At 47.6% G+C, this 17,256-nt stretch overlaps 7 protein-coding genes across 7 annotated transcripts; 5 read left to right on the forward strand and 2 right to left on the reverse strand.

Annotated features, from left to right (window-relative positions):
* Positions 1-804: 804 nt before the first annotated feature.
* BT62DRAFT_917338 (cytochrome P450) lies at positions 805-2,456 on the forward strand (the record flags this gene model as incomplete). Its single annotated transcript, XM_043184034.1, has 7 exons — positions 805-995; positions 1,024-1,052; positions 1,076-1,107; positions 1,162-1,316; positions 1,412-1,587; positions 1,635-1,785; positions 1,853-2,456. 7 exons carry the CDS (start codon positions 805-807, stop codon positions 2,454-2,456), a joined length of 1,338 nt encoding a protein of 445 aa, XP_043043208.1.
* Positions 2,457-2,931: 475 nt separating this feature from the next.
* BT62DRAFT_917339 (uncharacterized protein) lies at positions 2,932-4,689 on the reverse strand (the record flags this gene model as incomplete). Its single annotated transcript, XM_043184035.1, is given in 4 exon segments — positions 2,932-4,013; positions 4,033-4,135; positions 4,185-4,566; positions 4,616-4,689. The coding sequence occupies 4 exon segments, from the start codon at positions 4,687-4,689 to the stop codon at positions 2,932-2,934; spliced, it is 1,641 nt and encodes a 546-aa protein (XP_043043209.1).
* Positions 4,690-5,395: 706 nt separating this feature from the next.
* Positions 5,396-6,983, forward strand: BT62DRAFT_944202 (endocellulase). The gene is made up of 9 exons (XM_043187907.1): positions 5,396-5,953; positions 6,002-6,109; positions 6,165-6,202; positions 6,256-6,335; positions 6,390-6,455; positions 6,504-6,530; positions 6,584-6,738; positions 6,793-6,830; positions 6,886-6,983. Exons 1-9 carry the CDS (start codon positions 5,827-5,829, stop codon positions 6,970-6,972), a joined length of 726 nt encoding a protein of 241 aa, XP_043043210.1. The 5' UTR covers positions 5,396-5,826; the 3' UTR covers positions 6,973-6,983.
* A 360-nt stretch (positions 6,984-7,343) lies between these two features.
* Positions 7,344-8,063, forward strand: BT62DRAFT_886449 (uncharacterized protein; the record flags this gene model as incomplete). The annotated part of the gene is made up of 2 exons (XM_043182880.1): positions 7,344-7,567; positions 7,622-8,063. The coding sequence occupies 2 exons, from the start codon at positions 7,344-7,346 to the stop codon at positions 8,061-8,063; spliced, it is 666 nt and encodes a 221-aa protein (XP_043043211.1).
* A 189-nt stretch (positions 8,064-8,252) lies between these two features.
* Positions 8,253-12,910, reverse strand: BT62DRAFT_1002032 (uncharacterized protein; the record flags this gene model as incomplete). The annotated part of the gene is made up of 18 exons (XM_043176804.1): positions 8,253-8,808; positions 8,861-8,963; positions 9,012-9,078; positions 9,130-9,572; positions 9,628-9,791; positions 9,843-10,006; positions 10,063-10,400; positions 10,460-10,523; positions 10,576-10,634; positions 10,692-10,837; positions 10,889-11,028; positions 11,082-11,147; positions 11,212-11,488; positions 11,544-11,686; positions 11,743-11,860; positions 11,907-12,140; positions 12,187-12,307; positions 12,355-12,910. The coding sequence occupies 18 exons, from the start codon at positions 12,908-12,910 to the stop codon at positions 8,253-8,255; spliced, it is 3,759 nt and encodes a 1,252-aa protein (XP_043043212.1).
* Positions 12,911-13,342: 432 nt separating this feature from the next.
* Positions 13,343-13,712, forward strand: BT62DRAFT_1002033 (uncharacterized protein; the record flags this gene model as incomplete). Its single annotated transcript, XM_043176805.1, has 3 exons — positions 13,343-13,400; positions 13,453-13,565; positions 13,617-13,712. 3 exons carry the CDS (start codon positions 13,343-13,345, stop codon positions 13,710-13,712), a joined length of 267 nt encoding a protein of 88 aa, XP_043043213.1.
* A 646-nt stretch (positions 13,713-14,358) lies between these two features.
* On the forward strand, positions 14,359-17,244 carry BT62DRAFT_963145 (heat shock protein 70). Its single transcript, XM_043188672.1, has 10 exons — positions 14,359-14,466; positions 14,514-14,562; positions 14,618-14,879; positions 14,931-15,006; positions 15,059-15,135; positions 15,188-15,963; positions 16,018-16,260; positions 16,315-16,518; positions 16,579-16,757; positions 16,808-17,244. Exons 1-10 carry the CDS (start codon positions 14,410-14,412, stop codon positions 16,880-16,882), a joined length of 1,998 nt encoding a protein of 665 aa, XP_043043214.1. The 5' UTR covers positions 14,359-14,409; the 3' UTR covers positions 16,883-17,244.
* Positions 17,245-17,256: the final 12 nt, after the last annotated feature.

Below are 17,256 nucleotides of genomic sequence, written 5' to 3' on the forward strand. Positions count from 1 at the left end.
ATAGGCGTGGCATGGCATGTCTCGCGTGTATGGACAAAGATCTTGTATGTGTACCCACATTGATAACTATCAATGGTTGATTATTGTATGCAGGCTTTCAATGTCAATACGCACTACAGCATCGTATCATTTATCTATTTCATTCCATGCATCCTTCTCATCACGTCTCACATGCTAAAAACAATAATCTGTACTCCCTTCAACCAAGGATGCGCCAACAATTCATCAGCTGGGCGCTTCCTGGGATCACAGATCAGACATGCTCGCAGGAACCCGTCTAAACCGCTTAGATCCAGCTTTTAGCTTCTGACACCCCTTTTACGGCCTTTCCGACGCTACAGTCGTCCCAATCTCTGCTTTGCAAAACCTCCCCTGCGAAAAATAAGACAGCATGACGAACGTGGTCGTATGAAGCGTAACATTTTGATTAAATCATCTGGTCCATATTAGCAATCTACCAGAAGAATAGATGGTATTTTCCCGATGCGTTCCATGATCTGTTGAACACGACCGAAAGTATCCTGCAGGAATAGGGGATGGTCCACAGCTAGTTCGACAACTCAATGCGCTCAAATCCATGGTACATTTCGCGTTTTGGTTGAAATCGGCATTATGGAGGACCTTTCAAGTGGATGTACGCTATTTGGAATGAATATTTTTCTGGTTCAAACAAGGTTCAAAACAATTTTCACCCTTGGGCCTTTTCGATCGCGCCTGTCGAAGCGTCAAACACGGCCTAAATAAATTTCCTGGCATGGCTCAGGAGTATGGAGTGCATAGTGCTACACGTGCAGCACTCTGACCATGTCTACCACCGTCGATGCTTGGGTCACCATCCTCGTCGTTGGCATAGGCGCGATTTTCGCACTGCATCACCGACGCAATGCCCTGGGGCAAGCGCTCAATGAACCACCCATCCTTTCTTACCTGATTCCTTTTGTGGGTCATGCTCTGTGGTACCGCCGAAGATCTATCGAGGTATACAATGCAACAAGGTTCGTCACTACCTCTTCATCCTTCTAGGGGCCCCATCACAGAACCCATTGCAAAATGTTTTCTCCCGATGCTTGACCAGTCTCGTTAACGTTGATGGGGCAACGAATATATGTATGTATCTCCGTATCTTCACTATCGATGCTCCCTAATATGTCTCGCCTTCAGATCGTCACTGCGAGCAAAGATGTATCGGTAGTCTATCTCTCAAAAAGTCTCTTGTTCACGCTTCTAGTCCTCTACGGTCCTGGTTCCATGTTCGACATTTCGAAAGATGGCAGAGACATGATCGCATACGACTACGATGGTCCTCATTCTTCTTTGTTAGAAAGCGTTCATCCATTCTGTCGTAGTACTCTGAAGGAGGGACCTGCTTTGAACGAGCTTATCACCTCCTTCCTTGAATGCCTCCGCATAGAACTTATCAAAGAGGACGCCAAAATCAATGCATCCCCAGGGGGATGAAGGTCTTACTGCATGACTGGGCCAGAACTATACTAGGCACAGCGTCAACCATCGTCATGATGGGCCCACCGATACTGGAGGAAGAGCCGAACCTTCTCGATTACAACTGGCAGTTCAATGCAGACGTTTGTAATGGGCTTTCCTAACTTTCTGTTGAGAAAGCAAAATGCAAACAGGGACAAGCTCATTTGAACGAGTCTACCGGGATAGCAAAACGAAACAAAAGGATGTCATCTGGTGGGTAGAAGCGCTACCAAGGATGATGGCTGAGGCTGGGACAACGGCTGCCCATGACATCAGCGCTGGAACATTTACTATATGGAATGCGTAAGTGCCTATGACTCTGTGACTAGCATCGAAATATACTGACGCGTATCATGACATCTCACACCAGGCTCCAGGCCAACTCCAATCCTGCTTCCTTTTGGCTTCTTCTGCAGATTGCGACATTCCCTGGACTCGCGGATCGCATTCGCAAGTCGATTACTACCACATTTGATAGCAATGAGAAGGTTGTCGATGTGGAGCTTTTAGTAAATGACCCCCTCCTCCGTTCAACCTTCAACGAAACTCTTCGTACCTTTTCATCTTCAATGTGTACCCGACTTGTCATGGAAGACACCATCATATCTGATTACAACTTCCGAAAAGGCGCTGCAGTCAAGTGCCCTATTCGTCCGCAACACTGGGATGCAGACATTTGGGGACCAGACGTCGAGGAGTTCGTTCCAGATAGGTCCATTCGAGAACCTGCGAATGGTCTCATAAGGGGTGATGCGAAGTTAGTTCGGCCGTTTGGCGGAGGAGTATCCCTCTGTCCCGGTCGATTCTTTGCCTCATACGAGGTTCTTTCATTCGTTGGGGCTCTTTTGTTCAAGTATGACATCAAGTTGGCGGAAGGTGCAAATGTACCACGACCCGACTTGAACGCCCCCACCCTCGGGATATCTTCTCCCCTCAACGATGTCGAGGTAATTATAATCAAAAGATTCAAGTGAGGGTACGCGTACATTCATGTTACATAGTGGATAAGTGGTACTACGGATAGTTAGGAACATAATGATATACCCACAGTAGTTTAATCATACCCAAATAAAGGCGGACCAGAAGGGAAGCATTTATCAAACAAGTCTTTCCGCCGCGTAAGTAAAGGTGCAAGGGGGTCGCCGACAAAAATCAATATTCCGCAAATCAGTATTCCTGGCGGCCTCCCACTATTTTCCTCTCACTGCAATCATAACCCACTAATACGCCTCTTTAGTTGAAGACCACTGGTATATGCCCTTACTCATCTCTTACATGTGCAAGTGTTATTATCACAAAACGATTCGATCAAACCATGTGGTACGGTAAGTGATGTATTTGTTAGATGGTACATGTATCATAAATGTTAATTACCCAAATTGATATATGCCAGTGCCTATAATCCTTATTGTACACCTATATTACACAGATGGCACATACCAGAAATACTTAATAGACGGTCGAATCTTGAAGGCGCCAACGACCCAAAGGGCCCCACCACCATAATGACTGACGATGACGGACCACTTCACGCTTCATTGTTTCTGAGGTCTTATCTGGACGATCCTCTTCGTCATGGCTATCTTCCCCGACCGATGTTACATCAGTTTCTTGGCAAGAAGCGGCCTCGTTTTGTTCCTGCTGGGAATTCCGTCTGGGATACCTGTCACGCTCTTGCGTACGTCCATGCTGCCTAACCCTTCCCGATCTCCAAGCGAAACTGCCCAGGCCCCAGCCTGTGTCAGCCAAGTTCGGCGCACCCGCCTCTTCAAGCTCTCGTATTCGATCTGCGCGTTCGATGGCTTGTTGTCGAGTAGCAGCTACGTGCGCTTGTCGGAGCAGTGTATACCAGCGGTAGACTGCGGCAGGAAGAATGCGTGGAAGAGTTCCGTTTGATGTAAACGAAGCGGTAGATGATGAAGTTGCATGACGATCTTCCGAAAGAGACCTAGGCGCCTCCGGTGACATCGAACGAGAATCGGGAGCATGTGGTACCGAACGGCGGCGAACTATTGTTGAAGTCATCTCCATTCCTTCTTGTCGGACACCGAAAGCACCCGTAACGCCGCGCCATACTAGTTGCGCGCGCTCCCGGGTTCCTTTTCGATGCTCTTTCGAGGCTCGTTTTTTCTTTTGCCGTCTCCCCTCCCTCCGTTGTGGAAAATCATAATTCGCTCCAGTTCCTGCACCAACCCACCACCACCACCCTAAGAAACTTTGCCACAGCACGACCGCCCACATCAAACCCGGAAGCCAGACGTATTCTTCTTCCCTTGGAATGTACAGAAAATTGAGAGCTGTACTAACGAGGGCCAGTGAAAGAGCGGCACAACCAAAGGCCGCGGTACCGCCATCCGTACGCCAGGCCTGTTTGCGATTCACGAGTATACCCCAGACAAAAAGAGCAACCGTGAACAAAAGAGATAGTGTCGCGTTGCAGACATTCCGAATAGCCGTGGCGACATCTATTACTCCAAGGCCGCCTGATATTGGTGTGAGCTGCATGACGGCAGCCAACACAGCCAAAGGTACTAAATGAAATAAGCTGACTGTCAATGAGATAGGACAATTGTGCCGCACTCAGCAGATAAAAGATAAGTCTTGCTTCCAGTCGAGAAGGATATAAAAGTGTCAAGAATTGTATATGCGTTATCTGTAGGCCTCAGTACAGGTATTCTTCGTAGACAGAGTAAATGATGCACCTGAATGAGTCCAGACGTTGCAGCGTTCATGATTAGCCATGTTGCTAGCTCGGCCTTAGTCCATATACTCGTCTCACTCGTATCCATCGGGGGGACATTGACGGCGATATAGGATAGCATATATGGCCATTTTTGACTTTCTTCCAGTGTTGCAGAGAGTACAACATGGAGGGTAGCAATGAGGGAGATAAGGAGGGTAGTGACACCGGATATTTGCAAGACATAGTTGACGGGGGCCAGTGGCCAATGATACTGGGCGGTGAATATGAGATGAATAAATAGGACAGCGACAAGGGTCAAGACGATGCCGGTGAGCAGGATTTGAATTGGAAGCGAGCGAGCATATGCTGGCCGATATTGCAAGTATGGATCAGCGTCCAAACTGTGAATTTGAGATATATGGACAAGAAAGAGACGTGGAATGCACATACCCGGCATCATCAGCAACTACAACATACAAAAGCATGGACAGGAAGGACAGGAAAGCACCTGCCTTCGGTAGCATGGCGGTTGCAGACGAAGTTGCATCCCATCGACGGTGTTTGCTTCCTGCGACACAAGCAAACAATGCGATCGGATTTGAGATCGTATTTCAAATATATTTTTGTCTTGGCATGCCGAGAAGCTACAGCAACAGCAGACAACAGCTCAGTATTCTTATTATTCTTCTAGAGTCAATATGGTTGAGTCTGGCTATGCAAAATAATGATAAAATATTCTACTAATGTACGTTTGGCCCACACGCAGCTATATATACCGTACTCCGTTCAAACTTCACCCATTTATGCCACAAACTTAGAATGTGGAGCTATACATACTACTAACCCTATCTACTAGTAATTCACTGACCACGCCTCACTATCCTTAGGTTCGAGGACTTCCACTCGTCATCCTTCAATATAGTATCATAACAGCCAAACAGTGGAACATACTCCGAACATCAGCCATGATACTGTGGCCGAACAGAATATTCGCACGATAATGCACAATAATTCAGCCGCAATGAACCCATGGATATTAGTATCAATGTAAAACTTTGGTTTCCACTGTGTTGTCACATGCTTTTTACCCGTTTACCCTGTGATCACCACTTCCTGGAGCAACCATTAATCGAGGAAGAAGCTCCCGAGTTTCCTGATAGTCCGAAATTCTGCCGTTCTTTCGGTCCATATCTGACTATGAAACATTTGCAGACGCACTAAACGAGCGAGAGAAAGGACCGACAATGAAAGAGCTGCAGGCCCTTTGTTTGATATCGAGAGCAGCTAGACCTCAAGTCGAAGTGCCTAGGATGCAGTCATGCCAATATGTTCCAGTGTGCATCTTGCAAGGCCGCATGTCGGGTTGATAGACATACAAGCGGGTGGCGTTCGGCCCGTTTATCCGAGTAACACTGCCAGTTTGAATTCAATTGCTCTGTGCACTACACACTAGGACTTGGGATGCGGCAAGTTCTCTGTACATACTCGGATGGCGCAAGAACCGTGGATATGAACGATGCTTTTCGGACATCATGATTGGGGCGAAGATGATTAAGTTGCACTCACTACCCACGGAGGAAACTCTGCTTTGCTCCGAGATATAAATCCACTGTGATGTACTAGAAACCTTTGCTTCATCATTGTGCTTTCAACATTCAATCATGCTTATATCTTCTTTGCTGGTGCTCTCTACCTTGTCTGTCATTGCTAGCTGTCAAACACTGTCTTGTCAGTACGATTGCGCCACTAGTGGTCAATATTCTCTTTGTCAGAACTTGTGGGGTGCCGGTGAGTTGCGGATGTATTTTGTCGATTAAAACTAACGAGAGGATGTAGAAAGCGGCGTTGGAAACCAGACGTCAACATTGATCAGTACAAGCGGAAATAACATTTCTTGGTCGACTACCTGGACCTGGCAGAACAACCCCAATAATGTCAAAAGCTGTAAGTAGGCCATTCTTTCAAATAATCCAACTCCGTTGTTGATGGATGATGGAAGATGCGAATGTCGAGTCGACGACGAGCAAGGGCAAGCAGGTCCACCGTCAAGTTTAAGTAGTGTGTCAAAATTCATCTGACCAGCATTTTAGTTGGCTAGTATTACTGCTGCCCCCACTATCTGGAATTGGAACTACATAACCGAATCAAGCGGTATTCGCGCTGATGTCTCGTAAGTTGTGTGAGTATGGATGCCATCGAGCGTCGATCGATAATAAGTGAATAGATACGATATCTGGTTCGGAGCAGCATCAAGCGGCGACCCGGCGTCTACTGCGTCTTCATACGAAATGTGAGAGTTGACTTTACTTTTCCCTGACTCTCTCATCTTTCCGTGCAGTATGATATGGTTGTCAGGTCTCGGAGGGTAAGTCGCTTGGTGCATGTACTTAAGTACCATTCTTGAAGCTCTTTGATCAGCATCCAACCCGTCGGTTCTCAAATTACTACCAATACAATCGTCGCCGGACACTCCTGGAATATTTGGAAAGGACCTAATACAAACTGGCAGGTTATCTCCTTCGTGAGCCCCACGGAAATCCACAATTTCACCGTGGATTTGAAAGATTTCTTCGGTGAAGTCCATTAATGATTCTGTTCCTTCATGACCGTACTGAAGCAGATGCTAGATTATCTTGTTGCTGAACAAGGAGTTCCTTCGACTCAAGTACGTTTTACGCATTTCCGGGATACGCCGAGCCGTTGATCTTCCTATAACGTAGTATGTCCAGGCAATCCAATCAGGGACTGAGCCGTTCACCGGTAGCGCCGAGCTAATGACCACCAGTTATTCCGTTTCACTTTCTTAAGTCGCGTGTTGTACATTTATTCAATTTAATTGGTGTTGTGTACTAAAATCACTGCTTTTCCTATGGACCATCTGAAGCAGGTCCAAAGAAAAACTACCAAACGTAGTGCGGGCCCGCCTTTCTTGATGTGGTTAGCCACCTGCATTTAAGTATTACCGAATGATCGCCAGTTGTTCACACCATGGAGCTTCGAATTCTCCAATCAGTCAAATGAGTCCACGCAGCAGGGTCTAGTCAAGATCCCTCATTTTCCTTTTCTACGTTCGTTCGTTGGATCGCTGAAGACCACCAGGTGACTTGTCCAACATTGCAGGTAGTATAATGTCAGCTCCTATACGCCATGAAATGCATCGACTGATCCTTCCACCAGCATGAAGCCTCACTACAGGCCCTTCGTCGTTCATCACGAGATTTCTATAGTCTCTTTAGCGCTCCTGTTCGTTGCTTTCCTGTTTCTGTTCCTCGTCGGTATTTCCTTGCCCATAATCAAAACCATATACCTCGTCCGAGTCTATTCGACGGCTGAGAGTGACCAACCGGCGACAAGCATTGCGACAGAGCTGCGGTTCGGAGTGTGGGGTGTGTGTGCACTAAGGTGAGGATCTTACTATATACAATCCCTCGTCCCAGACTGAGAAACAATTCCTAGTGCATTGGGCTATGGAGAGTGTTTTGGCCCAAGGCTTGGTTACGATGTACCATCATCAGTAACCGAGCTCCTGGATGTGGATGCAAGCCTCGTCCAGGCCGCTTTGAAGGGTCTCCTGGTCATCCTCATCCTTCATCTCGTTTCAGCGGGATTGTCTCTCGCCGCGGTCATCCCAGCTATGTTTCTTGGATCGCATGCGCTAGCCATTATGGCCCTCGTTATCTCAATTACCACAGCACTCCTGGGAACCGTCGTATTTGGGGTGGATCTAGCCTTAGTGTTGACCCTCAAGAAGGAGCTGCCAAGCTTGTCAAGTCAGATTGACCTTGGTATCGATTTTGGCAACGGAATTTGGATGGTCTTGGTTGCCGTGGTTTTGACGTGGATTGCGGTAATAACCCTTTCTGCCAGAGCGTGCTTCTGCTGCGGTGTTCGTAGGTAAGCGTCTCACGCTCAGGCTCTCGCCTCGCCGACCCATCGTCTAAACTGGTGATTCTAGAAAAACGTTCAAGTATTACTGATCTGGCTCGCATGAGCTCTTATGATTATAATGACTATACCCTAACGATTCGAAGCACTGATGGAAACTGTGTACCATATATGTTTGAAATGCCATCGACGTTTACAAAGGCTACGGTAGCACAAGCACAGTACCCCATATTTCCTCGGAGTCATTCTCCGGATCTGGAGGCCTTGTATTCTTCCCGCCCTCCTGCTCCGTCTCGTTACTCTCAGCAATTACACTTTCCCTTCTCCGATCAAGTCTGACATCGACAATCTTGACCGCCTGGCCTTCCACCTCACTTTCGCCTATTCCTTGTACGTTGATGATCAATTTCCTGTGATCAACGACCTTTATCTTCGGGAGCTTGATATACCCACACTCAATGGGAATCAAATTCCAAAGTATCTTCTCCTCCGTCCCTGGCAAGAGGATAGGAACCCTACCGCTACGCAGACCAGCGATAACAAACCCATCAGATGGGTCGGGCTCCACATGGACGGTACAAGTCGCTGATCGCGTAGGATGATTATTGCATATTCTCAGTGTTAGTGGGAGGGCTTGGTGTAGTCGAGCAACAGGAGATATTTGGAGGAGTCCAACCAAGCCATCGGTAGGCAGTCGCAGTGAAGGAAGTGGGAATACACTCGTTGAAGTCGATCCTCTTGTTCCGTCATCGTGTATTCTACAGAATTTTTATTAGTTTTCAGGGTCAAGTGGCTGACGAACGTGCGTACCTACACCACTGGACCAGATAGGTACCCGGTCCAGGAATATACTGTTCACCCCCTTGCAGGCTTATCCGACATAAGCCCGAGAACTCGTCGCCTGGAACATATTCTAAAGCCGTAGTTAAGATTAAATCAAGATGAGAGCACGGTAGCATACCTGAGGAGAAGTCCGCTTCATCGAACATATCGGTCGATGTTTCCAAAACTTTTGCACCATCATTGTTCTGTAAAGCGCGTTAAATCAGGCATTGGCCAGCATCTTGCCTGAATCGCACCTGTCTTTCAAGAGTAACTTTCTGCAACTCCAAGGCCCACGGCCCCGCACACTCCAACCTGAGAGTCACAAGAGCCTCTCCTGCTTCACCATCATCCCAAAAGTCTTCTTCAAACCTTCTCAAATCCGCTAACCCCAGCCGCTCATCCAAATGACGCCTATATGCGACGTCATATGTGACTTTGAGCGCTTTGACAGTAGGTACTGTCAGCGTCTGTAGAATCTCTGACACATCTTCCATATCCGACTTCGACAAATCTTCCTTAGGATCATCTCTCGACGATACCCGTGACTGAATGGATATATCAATCATCCTATCCCCAGCACCGCCTGTGTTGAAGAGATTCAAGGTTTTGATTGAGCTCACGCCTGGCATAAGGACGCCAAAAGAGATGCCCTTGATAAGACCAGAGGATTGCTCGTCATCAAGAGTTATCGAGTTGACTGCAAAATGGTGTCAGCTGCCTCTCGAGCTTTAATTGCATGTATGCATGCGTACCTGCATCGTCGACCTCTGTGGGCTGCAAAAGTATATCCATTGTGACCTCCAGCTCTCTATTATCGGCATTCGTAACCTCGATGGAAATGGGATATACTTCGTCGATACACGCAGGCGAATGGTGCGTTAACGATAATAAAACATTATGGGAGCGATGACGAACACTAATGAACATGTCAACGGGGCTCAACGGATTGTATATATTGCGAACTCACATCATAGAAGATGAATTTTCACGTTTGACATTGATGAATTTCAGAGGCTTCAGCGAAGCTAGCCATTTGCTCGTAGGCAGGATCTTGTGTCTATAACTGCATGGATCCATTGGTATCTGGATATTCCATGTACCCTCTGTCAACGTCAAGAGAAGCTCCTCGATCTACGGTGAATTAGGACATTAACATCGTGTCACATGTAACGGGCAGGACAACTGACCTTGAGCGTTGTTGGGACCTCCGATGAGAATGTTCCTGACAATACAAGGGTCGAATCCTGTTTCCATCGCAAATTTGTTTTTAAAGTAGGCGGCACATCCGTGCCTGTCTTGGAAATATGTCCAAGGTTAATATGAGTAACCTTGGACGGTTCGTCTATTTCGGCACCTGAATGTTGAAGAAGAACCAATGGCAAAGTATCGTCTGAAAATCGAATGGACAAAGACATGAAAGGGAGCTCGCATATCGCCACGTCAGAAGGCGCAGTGATTGAGACCTGGAATGCAACGGGTTGTCCGACCTTCACTTCATGAGTCCAGAAAACGACATTGGAATCAACTAGGATAATGCTAAGTTTTGATTTTTTTCCTTGGTAAGAATCAGGGGGAAAGACAAACATATTGGTTGCGATCCGGAAAGGTCGATAATGAACGGTTCATCCGGCGATGAGGGTACCGTGCTCTATTTAATGGTGATCATGCAGTCAAAAAATAGTCTTGGTACTAGGACTAACCTTTAGAACCGCAAGCAAATCATCCTGAAGTGTTTCTGGCTCCTCTGATTCGTCGACGCCTACATCAAAACAACATCAGGAAGAAGCACTAGAGAAACGGCAAGGATGAAGCCGACCATGCCCTAACATTTCAATGAGCAGCCGTACGCTCAATTCTACGTCACCGAGTTGCTGAACGCAAGCGTACCACGTCGTTAGTAGCGGCCTTAACATAGGATCCCAATTCTCGCGGCGGTATGTCTTCGCGATTCGTTCAAAGAAGCTGCATAATCTTTAACCGCAATCCGCCGTAACCGACATTGATTCTACGTACCGGATCGCCATGTCAAACTTACCAGAATCAAAATATGTTTGTCCGATGCGATATGCGATCCAGAGGGTCAGCCGAGCTTGGCTTTGACCTTGAGAGCTTGGGGTATATTTCTTGAACAGCTCATATGACTTGGTGTACAACTGCGTACGGAGACATCGTCAGCATGGCATCAAGATGCAGGAAAATATCTTACCTCGAGAATAATGACAAGGTGATCGACCTTCTTCTCGTTTGCAAAGCCTGGTGAATTGGAGACGCCCTGTTCAGTTGCCCATGATCCAATCAATGAAGGCACAAAAGTTTGAATGGAAACGAATACCTACCTCGGCGTCCAACGCTATGAGGAAGCGTTCTCTTCTCATTTCTGTGCATCTGGCAGCCATGTAATAATAGAACCCTGGATGCTGCAAAGCATAGCTCGGATTCAATCCCAAAGATCGCAATGCATCCGTTTCTAACGCGGGAGTGGACCCTCGAGAGCTGGATGGATTCTGAGCCGTAGAAGTATAGAGGGCGGTGTTATAAGCAACAGGACGATGAGAGGGGAGAGAGAGCGTTGAATGCGTCCCTTGTTCCAATAGCTCTGCGAGAATACGGTACCTTAATAAGTGTATCAGAGAAGGTCACACGACGCATTAGGCCAAAGCACACGTACTGTCGAGCCACCCAACTCCAATACTCGAAAGTCTCCTCACCAATCCCCCATCCCCGTGATAGATCACCAAACTTTCTGATGTGGGTGGTATGGTGGGACAATGCCAGGGAGTGTTCGTTGTTATACAGGTATAGCTTTGTTATCTAGCAATTCTGTTCGCCTGACCGTTTTAAGACAATAGGGATGATGACTGACGGACTTTGATGTTGATACAATCAGCAAGTACTTTGGCTTCAGCCCATCGCTTGGTGCGGGGTGGAAGAATTGACATGGAACCGAACATCACGGCAAGAACCTCGTACGCGTCCTGATAGTGTCTATAAACTTATAAGAGTGCGATTTTGACGAAACTGGATGCCCTACTTGAGAGCGACTTCATCTTCCCCTCGGAACTCGGCAAAGCAAGCCATCTTGTATTCATACCGAACAGTCCAACCTTCCGGACGCAGAGGCCGTATGGTTCCAGGATGGCCGACAGGGCTTAGAGGGTTTGAATATGATGATACGGCTTGGGTGTGACGGTTCCGTTTACGCCTGACACGCTTGGAATGTGAAGTGTAATACTCCACTGCCGGTTCGTACAACGCTTGCTGAAGGCTAGTTACACAGTGAGCAAGAGTACCATTCAGGGTACCATGCTTACCTCTGTACAAAGTCGCCCAATTCCGAGGAGCTTACGGGGCTAAGAACAAACAAAGCAGCTCTGGCATCAAGGCCACTCTGTTTTCGTATAAAGGTTAATCTAGCATCCAGTGCAGGATCGTCTTGATGCTGGTGAGAACAGATACAGTATGAGCCGATGGTTACGCACCTAGCATCCTTCTGCTCGCCATGAGGACCACGGTAAGCTTCATGTTGCGCTCATTAGTAGACTTTTTCCTCGACGCGACATATGAAGCCAGCTCTCCATCCCGCTTCCGCTCTTCCTGCTCCCTGTCCTTCTCGCGATCAGGATCTGGAGCGTCCAACGGCGACCGGAGATTGTGTAGGGGAAATTCGAAGAGGCGCAGGAATAACACGAATACTGACGGCACCAGAGTTGTATGCTTGCGAATCCAGATGGGTGCGATGAGCCCGTCAGGATACAAAGGGGAAGAAGGCGTCAATGGAGAGAGGGGAGAATGCGGCACGGCATGCTGCGAGTCGTCCTGAGGCCCGATTTTCCGGGGAGGAAAGCGGATGTCCTTGTCGACCAAAAGGACTTGAAATGACTTGTTCTTGTCGGGCTGCCAGATGGATACTTTGCGCTGGGAGAGCAAGGCTTCACGAAGACGAGCAGTAAGAAGGGTGAAAGGATCCGGGAGTCTCGTTGGCGCTGCATCGATTGGAGATTGAGGAGAAGGAGCATCGAGGCCGGCCACGAACATGACCGGTGCCAGCTGAACCAGCAGTTCAGGAGGATAGGAATTCATTGAGATTATTGCAGTTTATGTCGATGACATGCGCATCGTGGTGCAAGTTTGCAATCGGCAAGCAATCATATCACCGCAGGACAGGATATCCCTTAACAACAGTATTTGTTTCAATTATCGTGATACCAGTAGGGACCCGACTGTTACAACCAAAATACAAAGTTGCCGGAAATACATCGACTCCCTCCGTCGACCAAAAAATTCCTTACTTCCTCGTTACTTCCTCGGCCTTGTTCTCAGTTAGGACTTCCCTTTCAAAGATCAAAGCTTCCTCTTCCTCTTTGAGATGAAGAGCCCACTATAAAAGCGAAGGTGTAATCGCTGTGAGTATCAGAAAACCCATTTTCACTTCTTGAACTAGAGCCGAGCTCATAACGTCCTCCTTTCATGATGATCTCTGTCCGCGTATTTTTCATTCTTTTTATCGCGTTCATGCTGTCCTTTGGTAAACAAAAGTTAGTTAGACTGTCTTGTGCACTTACTGAATTCCTTCCCAGCTATTACGGCCCAAGCGTCTCCCGCACCCATACCTAATCCCATCGATGGGCTGCAGCCATACGTTGCTGCAAAGAACCATCTAGGACTCGGAAATGGAAATAATACCCTAGCTGTGAGTGTTTTATTACTCAAACGGTATTTCATGATCTGACTTTCCTATCAGTTGTCCGAAACCAATTCTGCGGAGGTGTTCAGCCAGTCATGGACAGCTATAATTTTCGTTGTAGTCGCAGCTGTTTGGAACATACAGTTCGCATGAACTCGAGATTCCAAAGTCATTGTGGGAACACTGAAGACTTAACTTATATCATATAACATATCATACACTTACATCTCGTAGGACCTGAATATAGTGCATGCTGTACGAAAATAAAGACGCTAGTTCCATAACAGTTTAGAGTTGATAGATTCCGCTTTGGTGATATCATTGGGCGTGTGTGCACACATTGTGACCGCCGAATATTCAACTCTGGAGAAGAGAAAGATGAAAGCTTTCCCTCAATCCTGTAATCTGGGTGACGCTACACTCGTCCAGGCGTACACACACGCATGGAAGAGCGCCATATGATCCGGTGGTGGTCCAAACACGATGTGTGTGTATAGCACCCAGGCGAAAACTGCTGCATGACTGTCACCAATATACACGGCTCAGGAAAAGACATGGTAGCCAGGTATACTCATTGAGACGTATAACCACAAGATAAGATGAAACCATGCGAAAGGGAAAACGGGTGGGCAGTCTGGGATGCGCTGGTAAGACTCAATGATGCTTTGAAAGAATTATTTCGTTTATCAACATATTCGTCGTCCACAGTGACTTTTACTCACTCAATTCTCAAAGAGGCTTGCGCTTTGTCATCTTCTTCTCGAATTTTCGGGTTGGGCCGGCACGCTTACATAACTTGATAAAAAATTTTGACCAAGACCGGAATTGCGTTTTCTCATCCTTCCACATTATGTTCACCGCTGTTCGTTCTCTACGCTCCTCCGTCTCCAGGACTGGCCGTTATGCGGTATGCATCTACTTTCTATGTCCCTTCCAAGTCTTATTATTTCTTAGGGTATTCCCCGGGCCATGATTGCGCGGAATATGAATTCCAAAGTTAACGGTACGCAAAAGCTGCCTTTATTCAAGATCTGTCCAGCTCAGCAAACCTTCTATAGGCCCTGTCGTCGGTATTGACTTGGGAACGACAAATTCCTGCGTTTCCGTGATGGAGGGCAAAGAGTCGCGAGTGATTGAGAATGCTGAGGGTGCTCGGACAACACCCTCCGTTGTCGCTTTCACCAAGCACGGCGAGCGTCTTGTCGGTTTACCCGCCAAGCGTCAGGCTGTCGTCAACTCTGCCAACACCGTATTCGCGTTTAAGCGGCTAATCGGGCGGCAGTTCAACGACAAGGAGGTCAAGGAAGACATGAAGCACTGGTGAGCAGAAACTTTATTCTTGGACGCTATATACCGAAACCTTTCCGAAAGGCCCTTTACTGTCGTGGCCAAGCCTGATGGCCGCCCAGCTGTGGAGGTAGAAAATGGTGGTCAGAAGCAGCGCTTCGTGAGTGTTGTCTTGTCGTTGTGTATCTGTTATCCTAATTTTCTACATCTAGTCTGCCGAGGAGCTGTCTTCAATGGTGTTGTCCAAAATGCGTGAAACTGCAGAGCAATATCTCAACAAAAAAGTCAAGTAAGTTTTGTGTCCGGTGTCTCATACACATATTTTGACATTCCGACGACAGCCATGCCGTTGTCACTGTCCCTGCTTACTTCAATGATGCCCAACGGCAGGCTACCAAAGATGCCGGCCAGATCGCTGGACTAGACGTTCTTCGAGTCATCAACGAACCCACCGCTGCTGCCCTGGCATACGGTTTGGACCGTAGTGAATCATCCGTCACTGCTGTCTATGATCTCGGAGGAGGTACTTTCGATATCTCCATCTTGGAAAAGCAAGGGGGGGTCTTTGAGGTCAAGTCAACAAACGGTGACACCCACTTGGGTGGTGAAGATTTCGACATCCTCCTCGTTGATCATATTTTGAAGGAGTTCAAGAAGGAGTCCGGAATTGACCTCAATGGAGACCGTATGGCTATCCAACGTATTCGTGAAGCTGCAGAGAAGGCGAAGATCGAGCTGTCGTCAACAACACAAACGGAGATCAACTTGCCTTTCATCACTGCCGACGCTTCCGGTCCCAAGCATATCAACACCAAGCTATTGAGATCACAGTTCGAGAGCTTGGTCGCACCTTTGGTTCAACGCACTGTCGAGCCTTGCAAGAAGGCACTCAATGATGCTGGTGTCAAGGTCACTGAGATCAACGAAGTCATCCTCGTCGGTGGTATGACTCGTATGCCTCGCGTCGGTGACACCGTCAAGTCTGTGTTCGGTCGGGAGCCCAGCAAGGGTGTTAACCCCGATGAGGCTGTGGCCAAGGGTGCCGCCATCCAAGGTGGTGTCTTGGCTGGTAACGTTACGGACATTCTGCTCCTGGATGTCACTCCTCTTTCACTGGGTGTGTATTTGAATTCTGTGTTTGTCGTCCTCATTCTCAGGTCTACTTCTCTAGGTATCGAGACCCTCGGTGGTATCATGACTAAGCTTATCAACCGTAATACCACAATCCCTGCCAAAAAGTCGCAAGTCTTCTCGACCGCTGCCGACGGCCAAACGGCCATCGAGGTCAAAATCTACCAGGGTGAACGTGAGCTTGTCCGGGACAACAAGCTCCTCGGCAACTTCAACCTCGTCGGCATTCCACCGGCTCCCAAGGGCATTCCTCAAATCGAAATTACCTTCGACATTGATGCCGGTACGTGGCATAGTCTGTTGCTCTCGTTTTAGTCCTCACTGACGAATGTATCAGACGGTATTGTCAACGTTTCTGCCAAGGACAAGGCTACCAACAAGGATCAGTCCATGACCATCGCCTCTTCCTCCGGTCTCAGTGAAAAGGATATCGAGAAGATGGTCTCTGATGCCGAGCAGTACGCTGAGACAGACAAGCTCCGCAAGAACTTGATTGAGGAAGCCAACAAGGCCGACTCTGTTTGCGCTGATACTGAGAAGGGTAAGCATTCAATTTGAAAGCCGGTTTTCGACACAGTTCCCAATCTCAACCTTTTCGTAGCTATGAATGAGTTCAAGGACCAGATCGATAAAGCTGAACAGGAGAAGGTCGCTAAGCTCATCACAGAGCTGCGAGAGCTTGCTGTCAAGGGACAGGCTGCTGATCCCTCCGTTGATGCTGAGACCATTCGGCTGAAGATCAACGAGACACAACAGGCGTCCCTGGGTCTCTTCAGCAAGGTGCGCACCTTCCACTTGCCCCCATTTCCAATGCTCACTTCATTTTGTAGGTGTACGAGAAGCGCAACGCTGAGGAGAACGCGTCGTCATCTTCGTCAGAACCTGAGCCTGAGAAGAAAGACTAAACCTGACTCTCCCTCTCTTTCCTCTCATTCTGCCCTTGCCATTTCTCGTTTATTTACAGGCATCTTAGACAAAAGTACTTCGTTTACATTATTCTAGTGTTGCTCTTGCTATTCGCCCCCCCACTCAACTGTTATTGCTCGCATTACTCTTATCTTGGTATTACAACCATACACCGCATTGTACTTTATGAATACATGTCATGACATTCATTCAGGATATGTAGACAAGCTGGTGTTGGGTAACGCGACCAATGTATTATTAGGACGAGCTCTATGTATCAACAGGACTTCTATGCCGCAACAACCATTGCAGTTGGTTGACTAGTTTATCACAAAATTTTTTACGGATTTTTTTAACCCTCCTTTGCTGCTGT

Source organism: Guyanagaster necrorhizus (genome assembly GCF_019112545.1).
Source record: "Guyanagaster necrorhizus MCA 3950 unplaced genomic scaffold BT62scaffold_5, whole genome shotgun sequence".
NCBI lineage: Eukaryota > Fungi > Basidiomycota > Agaricomycetes > Agaricales > Physalacriaceae > Guyanagaster > Guyanagaster necrorhizus.

Coding starts and splice junctions, on each gene's coding strand:
- BT62DRAFT_944202 (XM_043187907.1), top strand. CDS start 5,827: ATGCTTATATCTTCTTTGCTGGTGCTCTCTACCTTGTCTGTCATTGCT. Junction 5,954..6,001: donor TCAGAACTTGTGGGGTGCCG/GTGAGTTGCGGA, acceptor GAGAGGATGTAG/AAAGCGGCGTTGGAAACCAG. Junction 6,531..6,583: donor TGGTTGTCAGGTCTCGGAGG/GTAAGTCGCTTG, acceptor CTCTTTGATCAG/CATCCAACCCGTCGGTTCTC.
- BT62DRAFT_963145 (XM_043188672.1), top strand. CDS start 14,410: ATGTTCACCGCTGTTCGTTCTCTACGCTCCTCCGTCTCCAGGACTGGC. Junction 15,136..15,187: donor TATCTCAACAAAAAAGTCAA/GTAAGTTTTGTG, acceptor TTCCGACGACAG/CCATGCCGTTGTCACTGTCC. Junction 15,964..16,017: donor TGTCACTCCTCTTTCACTGG/GTGTGTATTTGA, acceptor CTACTTCTCTAG/GTATCGAGACCCTCGGTGGT.